General features: G+C 42.4%; 1 protein-coding gene across 1 annotated transcript; it reads left to right on the top strand.

Annotated features, from left to right (window-relative positions):
- Window positions 1-760: 760 nt before the first annotated feature.
- On the top strand, window positions 761-11,020 carry LOC311065503 (sodium- and chloride-dependent neutral and basic amino acid transporter B(0+)-like). Its single transcript, XM_084085885.1, has 14 exons — window positions 761-872; window positions 1,048-1,179; window positions 1,309-1,473; window positions 2,198-2,312; window positions 3,343-3,475; window positions 5,472-5,612; window positions 5,859-5,994; window positions 6,432-6,524; window positions 6,745-6,870; window positions 7,575-7,693; window positions 8,274-8,373; window positions 8,583-8,692; window positions 9,349-9,516; window positions 10,222-11,020. The coding sequence occupies exons 1-14, from the start codon at window positions 803-805 to the stop codon at window positions 10,360-10,362; spliced, it is 1,749 nt and encodes a 582-aa protein (XP_083942011.1). The 5' UTR covers window positions 761-802; the 3' UTR covers window positions 10,363-11,020.
- The last annotated feature ends 3,583 nt before the right edge of the window (window positions 11,021-14,603 follow it).

Here is a 14,603-nt window from a genome sequence, read left to right on the forward strand (position 1 = left end):
TACCAAATGTCGACTTGGTGGCATGCTGCAAACTGGAGTTATAGCTGTTTAAAATCCCGTGCTCATCCCGTGCTCATACGGGCGCGGGGGGTCCCTGGACCCCTCTTTGATAACTTCATCAATTCATGCTCGTGCCTATTGGTGGTCTAAGTCCACATACCAAATGTGGATTTGGTGGCATGCTGCAAACTGGAGTTATAGCTGTTTAAAATCCCGTGCTCATCCCGTGCTCATACGGGCGCTGGGGGTCCCTGGACCCCTTTTTGATAACGTCATCAATTCATGCTCGTCCCTATTGGTGGTCTAAGTCCACATACCAAATTTGGACTTGGTGGCATGCTGCAAACTGAAGTTATAGCTGTTTGCTTCTTTGCCGTGCTCATCCCGTGCTGAAACCGCCGGTCGGACGGACGGACGGACGGACGGACGGACATACAAAAGTCAAAAGCCACGTATAGAGCGGTTGGCACCGCTAAAAATAGCAGATCGATCTACAAGATCATAGTGTGGCACAAAGTGAAGCGTTATGAGTTTGTATATCTGTTATTTTTGAATAGCCAAAGTCTAAAAATGACACAGATGCTTTCCCGGTTTTAATGGGTTAAAGAGATTCCAGTCACAACAAAATGTGACAAGTGACAAGCATAAAATACATGTCAATGTGAATGTGTACTCCTGAACTTAAACATATGGGTACTCTACAAGAGGCTGCTCTGTGACCCTTTTTCCCCAATTCCCTCAGGACCCCCATGTTGAAAAACAGCGTGAAAACTGGACCAATAAAAGGGAGTACATTCTCTCCATGATTGGCTATGCTGTTGGCCTTGGCAACGTGTGGCGCTTCCCCTATCTGTGCTACAAGAATGGCGGGGGTGAGTACATGATCTAACTCAGTTTCCCAAACAGTTGGTGGTACTTCAAAATATTATAATACATATATATAGTACATGTCGGAAAGCTTGTAGATCGGCTATTTTACTAGTGGGTCCCGGTCTTAAGATAGAAAAGTTTAGGAACCACTGATCTAACGCAGTGTTTCATCCCTAGGTGCCTTTCTCATCCCCTATACTGTGATGTTGGTGGTGGCTGGAATTCCTCTGTTCTTCCTGGAGAGTGCCATTGGACAGTTCTGCAGTCAAGGCCCCATTGGCATGTGGAGTGCGGTGCCATTGTTCCAAGGTGGGCGTAAACACAATGCTGTAGTGTGATCGAGTAGGGCGTTAATTTACAAAAAAACACAAAAAGTTAGAATATGGAGATAATGGACTCTATTTCTGTGATCTCTCTCTCTCCGTTTCCTCTCTATAGGTGTTGGAGTTGCCATGGTGCTGGTGACCGCATTAGTGTCCATTTATTACAACGTGATCATCGCCTACAGCCTGTACTACATGTTTGCTTCCTTCCAGTATCCTCTTCCATGGAGCGAGTGCTTCAGCCCCTGGGCTGATGCTTACTGCGGTACCACACCTATAGGTTAGACTCCAGTCTTATCATTCTAACCCTGCGGTACCACACCTATAGGTTAGACTCCAGTCTTATCATTCTAACCCTGCGGTACCTACAGTATAGCTTCAACTCCAGTCTTATCATTCTAACCCTGCGGTACCTACAGTATAGCTTCAACCCCAGGCTTATCATTTGAACCCATTAAGATCTGAGGCCGATGCTACAAATGCCTTCTAAATCAGCGGTTCTCAAACGTTTTCGTGCCAAGGACCCCCAAAATGATGTGTTGGCCACGGACCACCATCTCAAAATTATTCAAGATTTAAAAAAAAAAATGCAAAAAAAAATTAGCAGATGTAGGCCTACAAGTTTGCTTGTATATCTGCTATTTTTGAGAACCACTGTTCTAAACCACTGATCTAAATCCTAAAAGTTTTCTGAAAACCTATGTTGCTATAGCTACATGTATAGCTCAAATCTGAAATCACACGGATGCTTTTCTGGTTTTAATGGGTTTTATTTTCATGTCAATGAAGACCAAACAAGTATTTGGCAGCAGACCTGCAGGTTAGAATTGTGCGTAGTACAAAAAACAAACTTTTAGTTTTATGATGCTTCCAGCACTGTCCCAATATTTTCTGCAGAAATAGTGGCTTCACAAGAACATTTTAAATGCATGGCTTTGTACACACTTGATCAGAATCTTTGGTAACTTTGCTGTTGTCCCCCCCCCCCCCTTTTTCTTTTTTAGAGGTGTGCAATATAACTGGTCAGCCAGTGACCAACGGGACTCTGGAAAATAGCACCTGTCCGGCGGAGAACATTTTCAGCGTTTCAGCTCAGAGTCCCAGCGAGCAATACTGGGAGTAAGTAAAAACTGTGCATTACATGCAAGAAAGAGTACAGTATATGTACAGTATATGCACCGAATAACTCTTAATTACTTTCATTTCTAACTCTAGGAGTTTACAAATGTAACCAACTGAACCCTACCAGTCCATATGGTTCATTTTTTTTGTACACTCTCAGAATTAAATGAACACTGAGGAAAGTATTGTTCGCTCAACTTCGCTGCCCTTTTGACCATAGCAGTCAAGTCTCTCTCTCTCCAAAAATAATAAAGTCTGCACACTGGGTCATGCTCCAAAGCCCAAAGATTTATCGATTACACCATCATTGGATGTGACGTTTTGAGTCTACCGGCTGATGAGGAGCTGGTAGGTCAAAACCAACCCGATCGCCAGAGGAAACGTTCTCATTGAACGTTTTTCAGCGTTTCTCAAAATCTGTGCATAGACTACTGGAAAACCACAAATTCCGTGCATAGCCGCCTCGCATCTCCCCCATTGTGACTAAACCATTTCGGAGCCGCGCAGTCTCAAGGGAATTGTCGCTTTGTGAAGGACCACCGAGCGCGCTAAAGCGCGCGAGTTGCCGTCCTGAACATAGCGACATTCCCTTGAGCCTACTCAGCGGCGTTTGAGTTACGTACCGATAGGCACAGAATCGTAAATTTTGTTGTGGGGACTGCTCTACTTCCTGGTTTTTCCGGGTTGCGACTGGTTACGCCCACCGTGGGACTCCCCGTACATATGCACGGAATTTGGGGGTTTCTAGGCGACTATGCACGGAATGACGTGCACAAATCCGTGCAATGTATACTAATTCTCTGGCGATCAGGCTGGTCAAAACGTCACGTCCAATGATGGTGTAAAGGAAAGGAACTGAAAAGACTTTATTATTTTTGGATTCTGACCCTTATAGTGAGTGGATGTGTGTTTTTACAGTTTGTTTATGTCTCTCTCTCTCTCTCTCTCTCTCTCTCTCTCTCTCTCTCTCTCTCTCTCTCTCTCTCTCTCTCTCTCTCTCTCTCTCTCTCTCTCTCTCTCTCTCCAGTCGCGTGTCACTGCAACGATCCAGTGGTCTCGATGACACCGGGCCGATAGTCTGGCACCTTGCCCTTTGTCTCCTGCTGGGTTGGATCCTGATCGCAGCGAGCCTCTTCAAAGGCATCAAGTCATCAGGCAAAGTACAGTACATAATGCTTTCTGTACCCATGGCTTACTATGCTACCTTATGTCAAACATTATGTCCTATTAGGAGGTCAAAAGTCCACACAGCAGCTTGCTGCTCCTACACTGTTACTGTGGAAAAACACATAACAACAACATTTCAGCCATTACTTGTGGTTGAAATGTTATTTGTATGCGTTTTCATAGTAAAAGTACAGGAGCAGGCTAGCAGCAAGCTGCTTAAGTTTTGATGTTTGATGTAACTTATTTTGTCCTGCCCCAATGCAAAAATGTATGAATATAACATTGAATGGGTTCCCCAGATTGCCACAGTCAACTCAACATATATTGTATATTGTTTTTCCTTAGTTTTTGCCTCTGGTGGAACCACCTCCTTTTTTTGTGTAGAAACAGGAACTCAGTTTGGCACCTCCCCTTTCTTAATCCACGTCCTCCCAGGTGCTTCTGTTTTTATTCCTACTAACAACAACATTCCACGTTTAAGGCAGTGGTGTTGACAGATTCTGCTGTTTGCAGAAAATGTCTTGAGAGATGGCCTCACAAATGTACTTTATCACTCTGGCCCTGCATGGCAATTGTCCTGCTATGAAAATTAATCAGACCACTTTCTCTGTGTGAAATCAGCCACGGCCCCCACTCTCTCCAGACATTATAGATGGGTAGGCAAACTCATAATTTTCTTACAATTCCACAGCGTGTGAGTTTGACGTGTAAAGTGGAGATAATGGTAGAATAGGTGCTGAGTTCATTCACTAGTCTCGCGTAGCCAGACAAACATTCCACAATCTCTGAATGCTATATAGAGTCTGGAACTACAACTCCCGAAATCCGATTGAGGAAACTGGCACTTCCGTTCACGAAAATATATTTTAAAATATCTTTACATTTTAGTTTTTAATTTCCATTTCTGCTAAGCAGCAAGCTAAATATACTTAGATGATTTTGATTTATATTAGGATAAATGTGCGCGACTGTAAAGACGAAACGGAAGTGGGTCGCAGGCTTCACATCCGGTTTGTATTCTAATCATGATCAGAGGAGAGCTTCCGAGTCCCAGACTGTATGACCGGAAACATTTGAAAATTGTGGGAGGCAACAGTCTGGTAACGCGAGACTATTCATTCACCTACTTTTTACTCATTGCAAGTAACTTCCTTGTGCTGAACTCACATGACTTCACCGAGATGTGTTCCATTCTTTCATTAAGGCAATTTAGTTAGAGATAGTTCTTTCTTTCTTTCTTTCTTTCTTTCTTTCTTTCTTTCTTTCTTTCTTTCTTTCTTTCTTTCCCTCTTTCTTTCAAACATCTCACACCACAGATATTAACAGTTTCAGTTATAACCTGGTTAGCCTATAAAGCATGCTGTTCACAAAAAGCAAGAGGGGACACACATATTTCCAGAAGCAATTTATAAAAATGTGCTACATATAGAAAAAATCACACCCAGTGTGAAGAGAGTGGTGCCTTTGAAAGTGTAACTGGTTGCATCCGCAACAATCAGCAAGAATATGTTGTCACGTGACACGTGACAACATATTGTCACGTGTCACGTGAAGCTTGACCAATCAGCCGTGCTCAAACATGTATACGGACGGACATACGGACGGACGGACATACGGCCACACGGACAAAGTCAAATGTAGGAGTGGTTGGCACCACTCAAAAACATCAACAAAAAAAGAATCCCTTGTTTTGATGTAGGTCAATATATTTGTGTCAGTTTCTCTTATCTGCAAGGCAGTGACACAAATTATTCAAAGTGAGTTTGGAACCTCTGTGCTAGATGAGAGAACATCCATCTTCACTGCATCCAGTGGGTATGATGTTTGAGGATTTCTTGTATAGTACAGTATGTCTATGTCTTGATGAATTGAATACATAGGACCACAATGGAAACAAGCCCTCAGGGATTTTTGTGTTATCCAAACTGTTAATGAAGTATTCAATCAATCAATCAATCAATCAATGCGTGTGCTTCTCTTCTCCACTAGGTGGTGTACTTCACAGCCACATTCCCTTACGTGGTGCTGCTCATCCTGCTGATCAAAGGTGTGACACTAGAGGGCGCCAGAGATGGGATCGAGTACTACATTGGTTCTCAGTCCAACATGACAAAACTTGGCGAAGCAGAGGTAATATACAGTAGGCTTCAATGTATTGCACTTGTTCAAAAGTTGTCACTGTGAAAATAGTGTTTAAAACCCCTGCGAAAACCTGCTGAAAACCCACCTCTTCAGGAAACACTACCCTGACCCTTCCTCTTAGCCTTGCCTACTTGTTGTCAATTATTTGTACGAAGCGTCTGCTAAATGACTGTAGTGTAATGTAATGTGATGTAATGTAATGTAGTGGAATGTAATGTTTTCTCTGTATTTTAGGTGTGGAAAGATGCAGCGACTCAGATCTTCTATTCTCTGTCCATTGCATGGGGCGGAGTCACAGCCCTGTCCTCCTACAATAAGTTCCATAACAACATGTTTCAGGACACTCTCGTTGTAACTCTCACCAACTGTGGTAAGTACTTTGCAATACAGCTAAATAAAAAGGTGTTGTGAGCTTTTGTCTTTGCATTCTTTAGTATACATCTGTGCCACTGTGCTTTGTTTTTGCAAACTGTTAATAAAGTATTCAATCAATCAACCATGCTAGCGCATCCCTATTGATGCTAGTGTTAAATGCTAAAAACAAAAAAAAGCTCTGAAGACCCCCTAGGGGTACCGGACCCCCTGTTGAAGACTTCTGCACGGCAAGGCCACAATCTGCAGACTTCCAAAATGGTCTTCCTCATTATAGCCAATACATAGAAGGTATGAAATAAATAGGATGTAGCAGATCATTACAAGTTATCCAAGGTGGTTCATTCATGGGTTTTATCAGTAAAGATGTTGGTCAATCACTAGTACCATATATATAATCCCTGATTGTTTTTTTTTTGTTTCATCTCCTCCAAGGAACCAGTGTGTTTGCTGGCTTTGCCATCTTTTCTATTTTGGGCCACATGGCTCACGTCTCTGGGAAGCATGTTTCTGAGGTTGCCCAAGCAGGTGAGAGAACACTCATGGCAAATAATAATGTATAAATGATTCCACCAAAGTGGTCAGAACATTCTGTTATACATACTGCTGCAACCACAACACATTATTTTGTGAGTCCTTGGCACGAAAAATTTGGAGAACAACTGATTTAGAAGGCGTTTGCAGAATCGGCCTCAGGTCTTAATGGGATAAGTGATGTCCTCCTCATTCCAGCTGTATTTGTGTGCAGGATTTGGTCTGACATTCATTGCCTATCCAGAGGCTCTGGCCCAGTTGCCCATCTCTCCCCTGTGGTCCATTCTCTTCTTCTTCATGCTGTTAACTCTTGGTCTGGACTCCCAGTTTGCCGGGATTGGTGAGTTTCACATTGTCCAATGGCTGCCAGTGGATATTTACAGAGTACAGAACACTGATGTTGGCCTAAAAAGCAAGGTATGACACCCCCATATCTTCAAAGCCTGATCCAACCCCACGTCCCAGACACTTCTCCCTTCTGGCTTACAAACTGTGGAATGAACTCCCCATTGCAGTTAGAACTGCAGACTCACTCCCAATCTTCTGCCATAGTCCGTAGTCTTGCCGTAGCACTTGCCCCAGCCTTAACGACCTTGCAGGCTTATATACAAAATATTTATTTATACAATAGCATGTTATGTAGACATATGCCAGGTAATTTGTAGACCTAGCATCCTGTAGTGTGGATAGTTTCAATGTACAGTTTCTAGATTAAAAAACATATATATATACTGTTTAGACTGATGATAGGTTCTTGGTTTACCTACTGTATGATCCTAGATGACTATTTATTTGATGTATTGCCTCGTATTTTCCTTGCTTACTGTAAATCGCTCTGGATTAAGAGCGTCTGCTAAATGCCTAAATTGTAAATTGTTGTAAACCAATCAAGCCCTACATAATCGTATGGCGAATTGCAAAAATAGCTGATCTACAAGCTCCCAGTGTGTTGTGACGATTACGGCGGAAGATGGGGAGTGAGTTCAAAAGCAGTTCAACATCTTAGTGTGTAGAGTCATTATGAATTCCTTCCTGTGTCATCAGAGGTCATCGGCACCTGCCTCCAAGATGCCTACCCGGAATTCTTCAGATCCAGGCGTCCCCTAGTGTCTGTGGTGACATGTACCATTCTCTTCTTTCTCGGCCTGCCGTGTGTCACAAGGGTATGTGTCAGCTTCTTATAAGTCCCATTTCATGTCACCTCATATTGTCATTTTACCCAATACTAAGGCTGTCATAATAACAACATTTAAGTTGACGATTAATTGTCATACAAATAATTGTGATTAACTATTTAATTGTGTTTATGGCATTGAACATTGGAACGTAGCCTAATAGAACATTTATATCCGTTTGCCTTTTAGGCTTCGTAATCAAAAATTGCACAGGGTAGATATGACAAATAACTTAAGTATACAAAGAAATGAAAATGAAAATGTAATGCATTGTAAGCTTGTACATTTCTATTTACGCTATTTTTTGAAAATGTATGAACATTTTTCAACATGGAAACGATTATGGCAATTATGCAAAATAATTGCAATTATCTCCAAATAATTGCAATTAGACGATTATGTAATAATAAAAATAATGTGTGTGTGTGTGTGTGTGTGTGTGTGTGTGTGTGTGTGTGTGTGTGTGTGTGTGTGTGTGTGTGTGTGTGTGTGTGTGTGTGTGTGTGTGTGTGTGTGTGTGTGTGTGTGTGTGTGTGTGTGTGTGTGTGTGTGTGTGTGTCTCTGCCAGGCAGGGATATACTGGGTGACTCTCATGGACACTTTTGTTGCTACCTGGGTTCTTCTAATAGCTGGTCTCTTGGAGATCATTGGCTTCTTCTACATATATGGTACTGTACAATGTGAACAGAGGTGAAGAGCCTCTTTTTTTCTAGCCTGGCATTATTGCCAGACTAATCACGTGGGATTGGAGGAACTTGTGAGTGAATCCCATGTGATCAGTCTGGCAATGCCAGGTTAGAATGTCTCTGCTGCTGGGCAGGAAACCAACCATGTCCAAAATAATGTCTATATTAAATGTTTTTAATATGCTGTCCAGGTGGTAACCGTTTGATTGAAGACATAGAAATGATGATTGGGAAGAAAAGCTTCTGGTTCTGGCTGTGGTGGAGAGCTTGCTGGTTTGTCATCACACCCTGCATCATCCTGGTGAGTGCACAGTCTCAAACACTCTTTACATTACTTTGTCGCGCTGTCGGGCAGAAACCTCATATCTCCATATTTTAACTTAAAGGGATAGTTCACCCCCGAAATGACTAGTCACCCCATGGAGACTTGAATTCGTGGATATTGTTTTGGGGGTTTTTTCTCGCATTCCTAAGCCAATAATTTGATGGCCAGCGGACCGGTATAGCCAGCGGTTACGGTAGCAGACACAAAGGAGATTCTTTGTGTCTCGTGAAGGTTTAAAAAAAGAAAGAAAGAAAGAAATAGGGGGTCCTCAGAGCTACTATAGGGGGTCCGCCAAATCTTTGTGTGATAGGATTTTATTTTTTTACATTAACCACTTGAACCCTATAATTCCTTTTCTGAGGGAAACATTAGCCGAAAATAGCAGATCTACAAGCTCTCAACACCTCGCAGCGCGATCGGCTATTTTTGGCAAAGAAGCTATAGGTGTAGAGGGAAAAAATAGCAGACTAAGTAAAAAAATATATATATATCTGAAACACAATTTTATACAATATAGAATAGGGGGTCCCTGCTTCTCTCTCTTAGCTAGGGGGTGCTTGGCCTGAAAACGTTGAAGACCCCTGGTTTGATGGTTAAATGAACACTGCTATGCCTTTTCGCTCTGTCCACAGGTCATCCTGATTTGGTCTCTGGCACCGTTCGTTCCTCCTACGTATGGGGACGTGGCGTTCCCTGCCTGGGGCCTGGTGCTGGGCTGGTGCATGGCTTTGTTCTGCATCGTCTGGATCCCCATCGTCGCTGTATATAAACTGGTGAAAGCAGAGGGCAGCCTGTGGAAGGTGAGCCGGACTGTCGTCTGTGATCTGTTTCTGTGGGATATTCAAGTGATGTACTTTACTGCAGTGGTTCTCAAAGTGCTTGGAGGGGTCCTTGGAGGGGAGGGGTACCAGAGGGTCCCGTGCTAAATTAGTTAATAAGGTGTCACAACTCGTAGATCTGCTATTTTTTTTAATCGTGAAAATGTGTGCAAGTCTTTGAATATATATTTTTTTTTTAAAGTGAGCATTTTTAACTCAAATCTTTGCTTCATGTCCCTGGCACAACATATTTTTCAGATGGGTCGGCAAACCAAATACATATCATTTTGGGGGTCCTTGACACAAAGTTTGAGAACCACGTAGCCCGGTGGTTCTCAACCTTTTCAGGCCACGACCCCCCAAAATAATCATTTGACCTGGGGTCAAATGATCATTGACCTGGGGACCCCCCACCCCTGACAAGCACTTGGAATTATAGGAGTTGAGGCCTTACATTTAGTTTGACTCGGTTTCACAGAAATATTGTGAAAATAGCCGATCTACAAGCTTCACTTTAATGTCATCTGGGGACACCCCCCCCCCCCCAAACAAAATCATGACCCCCCACAGGTTGAGAACCACTCTGTATCTGCCAAAAAAAGAGAAAAAAAGGAATCTAATTTGACCAATAAAGAGCATTGCTTCGATCTTGTCCATGACCTCTGGCTTGTGTCATCCATCCCACAGCGTGTGAAGTGTCTGTGCTCTCCGTCTGAGGACTGGCATCCCTACCTGGCCGTCCATCGCGGGGAACGCTACTCGGAACATGGTCGTCGTCACAGTCCGCCACAACCTGACACAGTAGTCATCGCGAACACAAGTTTCTGATGTGTGTGTGGTGGAAATTAACTAAGTACATTAAGTGCTGTTCTCACAAGTACAATTGTGAGGTATGTTTTTTTTTACTGTACTGGAGTATTTCCAACTTTCAATAATTTTACTTCTACGCCACTACATCTCAAAGGCAAATATTGTACTTTTCCTCCACTACAATTATTTGAAAACTTTAGTTACTTGTTACAGATTTTGATTATTATTACAAAACCACTTCAGACCTATATAATGTACTGTATATACTTTGGTAATTTGAAAATAGACGATCTACAAGCTCACAGTGAGCTTTTAGATCTGCCATTTTCAAAGGATTTTTATACATTTCAAAACTTGTGAAATGGGACCTCTGCATAATGAGTGTTTTTACTTTTGATACTTTAAGTATATTTTTATGCCAATACTTTTGTGCTTTTACTCAAGGAAATGAGTGCGTTGAACTCAAAATATTTTATACAAGTTTTATATGTTGATGTCTTTGTGTCCTTCACATTTTATGATTTATGTTGGAAAGAAAATCAATTGTATAGATTTAAATTTTGGTTTATTGTTTATGATGATCAACACTAAAATGGAATCAGAGCCCCTTTATCATTACGGTCAAATGTATGCTACAATGCAAGACTATGACTGCTTTGGCCCATGTGGGAACCGCTCCATAACAGTTCTATGTAGCGATCACTGGTGGAAATAAAACTATGGTATTCAAAGCAACTGTGACTAAGTTATTTTTCTATTTTGCCTTGCTCTCTTGAGAGTTGCTCAATTCCAAAAATTGCAGTAGAACACTGAGTACCACAGATAGGGAACAGAGGAATCATCATCATCTTACATATCGTTGCTGTCGGGCAGAAACCTCTTATCTCCATAGCTTTGTGGAGGTTGGTGGAAGACAGCAGGTCTGTCCTCTATGTATCTCTAGAGTGAATGAACAACATGAGCTGAACCTGGAGGCTCCTGGAGGCACTGGGCCCAGGTGCCTTTCAATGAGCTATTTAATTAAGCAGGAATGTAGGACCGCACCACACTGCTCACCTAGGAAGAGCATTTCACTAGTAAGAGACCACACCTCTACTTAAGTTTAACGATTTATTGAAACGAAATGAGATGAACATGGAACGGGATGAGGAACCCAAGGTGGGGCGACACTGAGGGCTTATTGGGGAAGTGTCTCGGGAGCTGACGGCCATCGTAGCTCTACTAGGGGAGCGGTCGGTCGTCTAGGCTCCGTCACCCCCCCCCCGAACTTGAAAGCAATGAAAGGCAGAAAGAGACGATCTACAAGCGCAGTACACACGACGCATGTTTGGTCTGTTGTGGAGCAGAACAAACAGGGGTTGAGAGATCGCAGGTGTATTTATACTGTGGTGATTGCAACAAGGATTGGCTGAGGTGGAGGCAGGTGTAGTGGATACGGGTGCTTATGAGTGGGGAGTGGCTAATGAGTGAAGGTAGGTGTGGTAGACAGGGAAGCGATTGTGGAGTGGCTGTGATAAGCAGAGGGTGGTCTCCACTCCTGAACCTACGTTGTATACAACTACATTAGTAGACATGACAACTCCAGAATACATCACACAGTTTTCACAGCGACGATCAGATCAGGGGTGTCAGACTGCTGCCGGCCTGCAGGCCGATTGTGGGGGAAATTTGTTTGTTATAACTTACATAACAGGCACAGATATAGAGGAATAATGAGAGAAGAAAAATTGGGGTTAAAAGCTGACAGCGGTGGAATAGAGTTACGTGTGAATACCAGGTAATGTGAGAGGGAATTGATAACTGCAGAACTAGACGCCAGCGTAGCTTTATTCAATCCTTGAAACTGAGTTGCAAAACAGATATTTAGCATCATTTGATGACATTTTTTTCCGACTTAGGGGATGGAAAGAAAGAAAGAAAGTATGTCCTTTGTTGGTCGATACAGTCACATAATACTGTCTGTATGCTGCACCATGGCTTCCCAAACAGATGTGTAAAGTAACTAAGTACATGTACTCAAGTACTATACTTAAGTAAAAGTTTGAGGTATGTTTTACTTTACTGGAGTATTTCCAATTATCAACAGCTTTACTTCTAAAACAGCTTTACTTCACACAGACACACACACACGCGCGCGCACACGCACATAATGACCGTATCATTCCTGGTGACACAGTGTGTTTGTGTTGGAACTCCATGGTAGCTCAGTGTGCATCCTCTACTCCTCTTTGGAAGGTCTCACTAACCAACGATCTGGAACACAAAACACATTGACAAAAAAAAAGTCTCTCCAACAGACTGCAAATGGCTTCACAGACTATTAAACTGTCAACCAAGCCTTTCTAAAGTCATTATCATTATAGCATCTGTGCCGATCATAACACTGTCATGACATGTAAAAATGATAAAGCACTTGTCCGTACTGCCTCCTCCTTTGTACCAGAGGTTAAATGTTGATAGCATGATCACAGAGAAGTATGTCCACAATCTGTACCATAGGACATTGGTTCTCAAAGTGGGGTCCGGGGACCCCCAGGGGTACTTGAGGTGGTTCCAGGGGGTCCGCAGCTAAATGATGGACAGGAACCAAATGGACCCTTATGGGTCTGTAACTCAGAGAGTGTACAAATGGAACCAAATGGTTCCATTTGTACACTCTCAGAGTTAAATTAACATTGATTTTACAATGTGAATTGGGGTCCCAGAGGTATAAATGCCATTAAATGGGGGTCCGTAGCCTAATGCATGTCAAACTGGGGGTCCTTGAAATTAAAATGGTTGTAAATCACTGCTAGAGAGCTGTAAAAACCTTCTCTTATTGGGGTCCCTGGCTTATCTTTTCAAATGAGGGTCCGCGGGGTAATAAGTGTCAATTAGGGGGTCCTTGACATGAAAAAGTTTGAGAACCACTGCCATAGGAGTCAGGACACATTTCAGGGAAAAGACAGAAGGGAAATGGAGTGTAAGACCAAATACATTGATGTTTAGAGGTCCTCAGTGATGACAGAACAAGACAAGAACACTGAAAGGCTTCTGCCAGTTGACGTTAATGTTTGTGGATTAAAACAAGAACAAAATGACACGGTCATAATTTACACCAGCTTGCGGCAAGCTAAACCCCTTACTAGGTTTGTAATAAAAAACGCAGTTTTAAATAACATATGCAAACACTGTTTCAGAGACATAGCGAATTTCATTCTTATTAATCTATGAATTTTTATGTTTCAACTTTAAAATCTGTAGTTTATTTCTTTGGCCACCAGATGGAGTCCCGACCTTGACCTAACCAGAGCTTGTAGATCGGTTATTTCCGGTATTCGCCACACAACAACGTATATAGGACTTGGATACGAGAGTCAAGTCTGTCTTAATCTTTGTTTGCTGGTCAAAATGGACGCCGTTGGTTGTCCAGTTTGACACTCTAAACTAAGTGTTTTCTCATTGCCTGGTAGCATACTATAGACCATTGGTTCTCAAAGTGGGGTCCGGGGACCCCCAGGGGTACTTGAGGGGGTTCCAGGGGGTCCCCAGCTAAATGATGGTCAGGAACCAAATGGACCCTTATGGGTCTGTAACTCTGAGAGTGTCTGTAACTCTCAGAGTTAAATTAACATTGATTTTACAATATAAATTGTGGTCCCAGCGGTATAAATGCCATTAAATGGGGGTCCGTAGCCTAATGCATGTCAAACTGCAGGGTCCTTGAAATTAAAATGGTTGAGAATCACTGCTAGAGAGCCGTAAAAACCTTCTCTTATGGGGGTCCCTGGCATATCTTTTCAAATGGGGGTCCGCGGGGTAATAAGTGTACATTTGGGGGTCCTTGACATGAAAAAGTTTGAGAACCACTGCTATAGACAATCAATAGAGAGACTTAGATCTGGAGGCACAGCTTTTGATTCCAGTGGCAAAAGAAACAAAGCCTTGCAGAAATAGGTGTAAACCAGGAGCAGACATGAATGTTTCATGAGCACAAGCTCCGGTCGATTCCAATCACCTCCTATGAATTATAAATACAAGCAAGTATTACCTATATACAATACATGTTGTTAGCAGATCTACAAGCTCACACGTGTTGCATTGCGACGCGTTGTGAGCTTGTAGATCAGCTAATTTCAAATAGCCAAAGAGTTTAAATAATATTTGTTGTATAACTGTAGTAACTGAGTTTTCAAATAATTGTGGTGGAGTAAAAAGTACAATATTTTCTCTGAGATGTAGTGGAGTAGAAGTAAAAGTATTGAAATTTGGACGTACTC

Source organism: Gymnoscopelus microlampas (assembly GCF_963454915.1).
Source record: "Gymnoscopelus microlampas genome assembly, chromosome: 18".
In the NCBI taxonomy this organism is placed as follows: domain Eukaryota; kingdom Metazoa; phylum Chordata; class Actinopteri; order Myctophiformes; family Myctophidae; genus Gymnoscopelus; species Gymnoscopelus microlampas.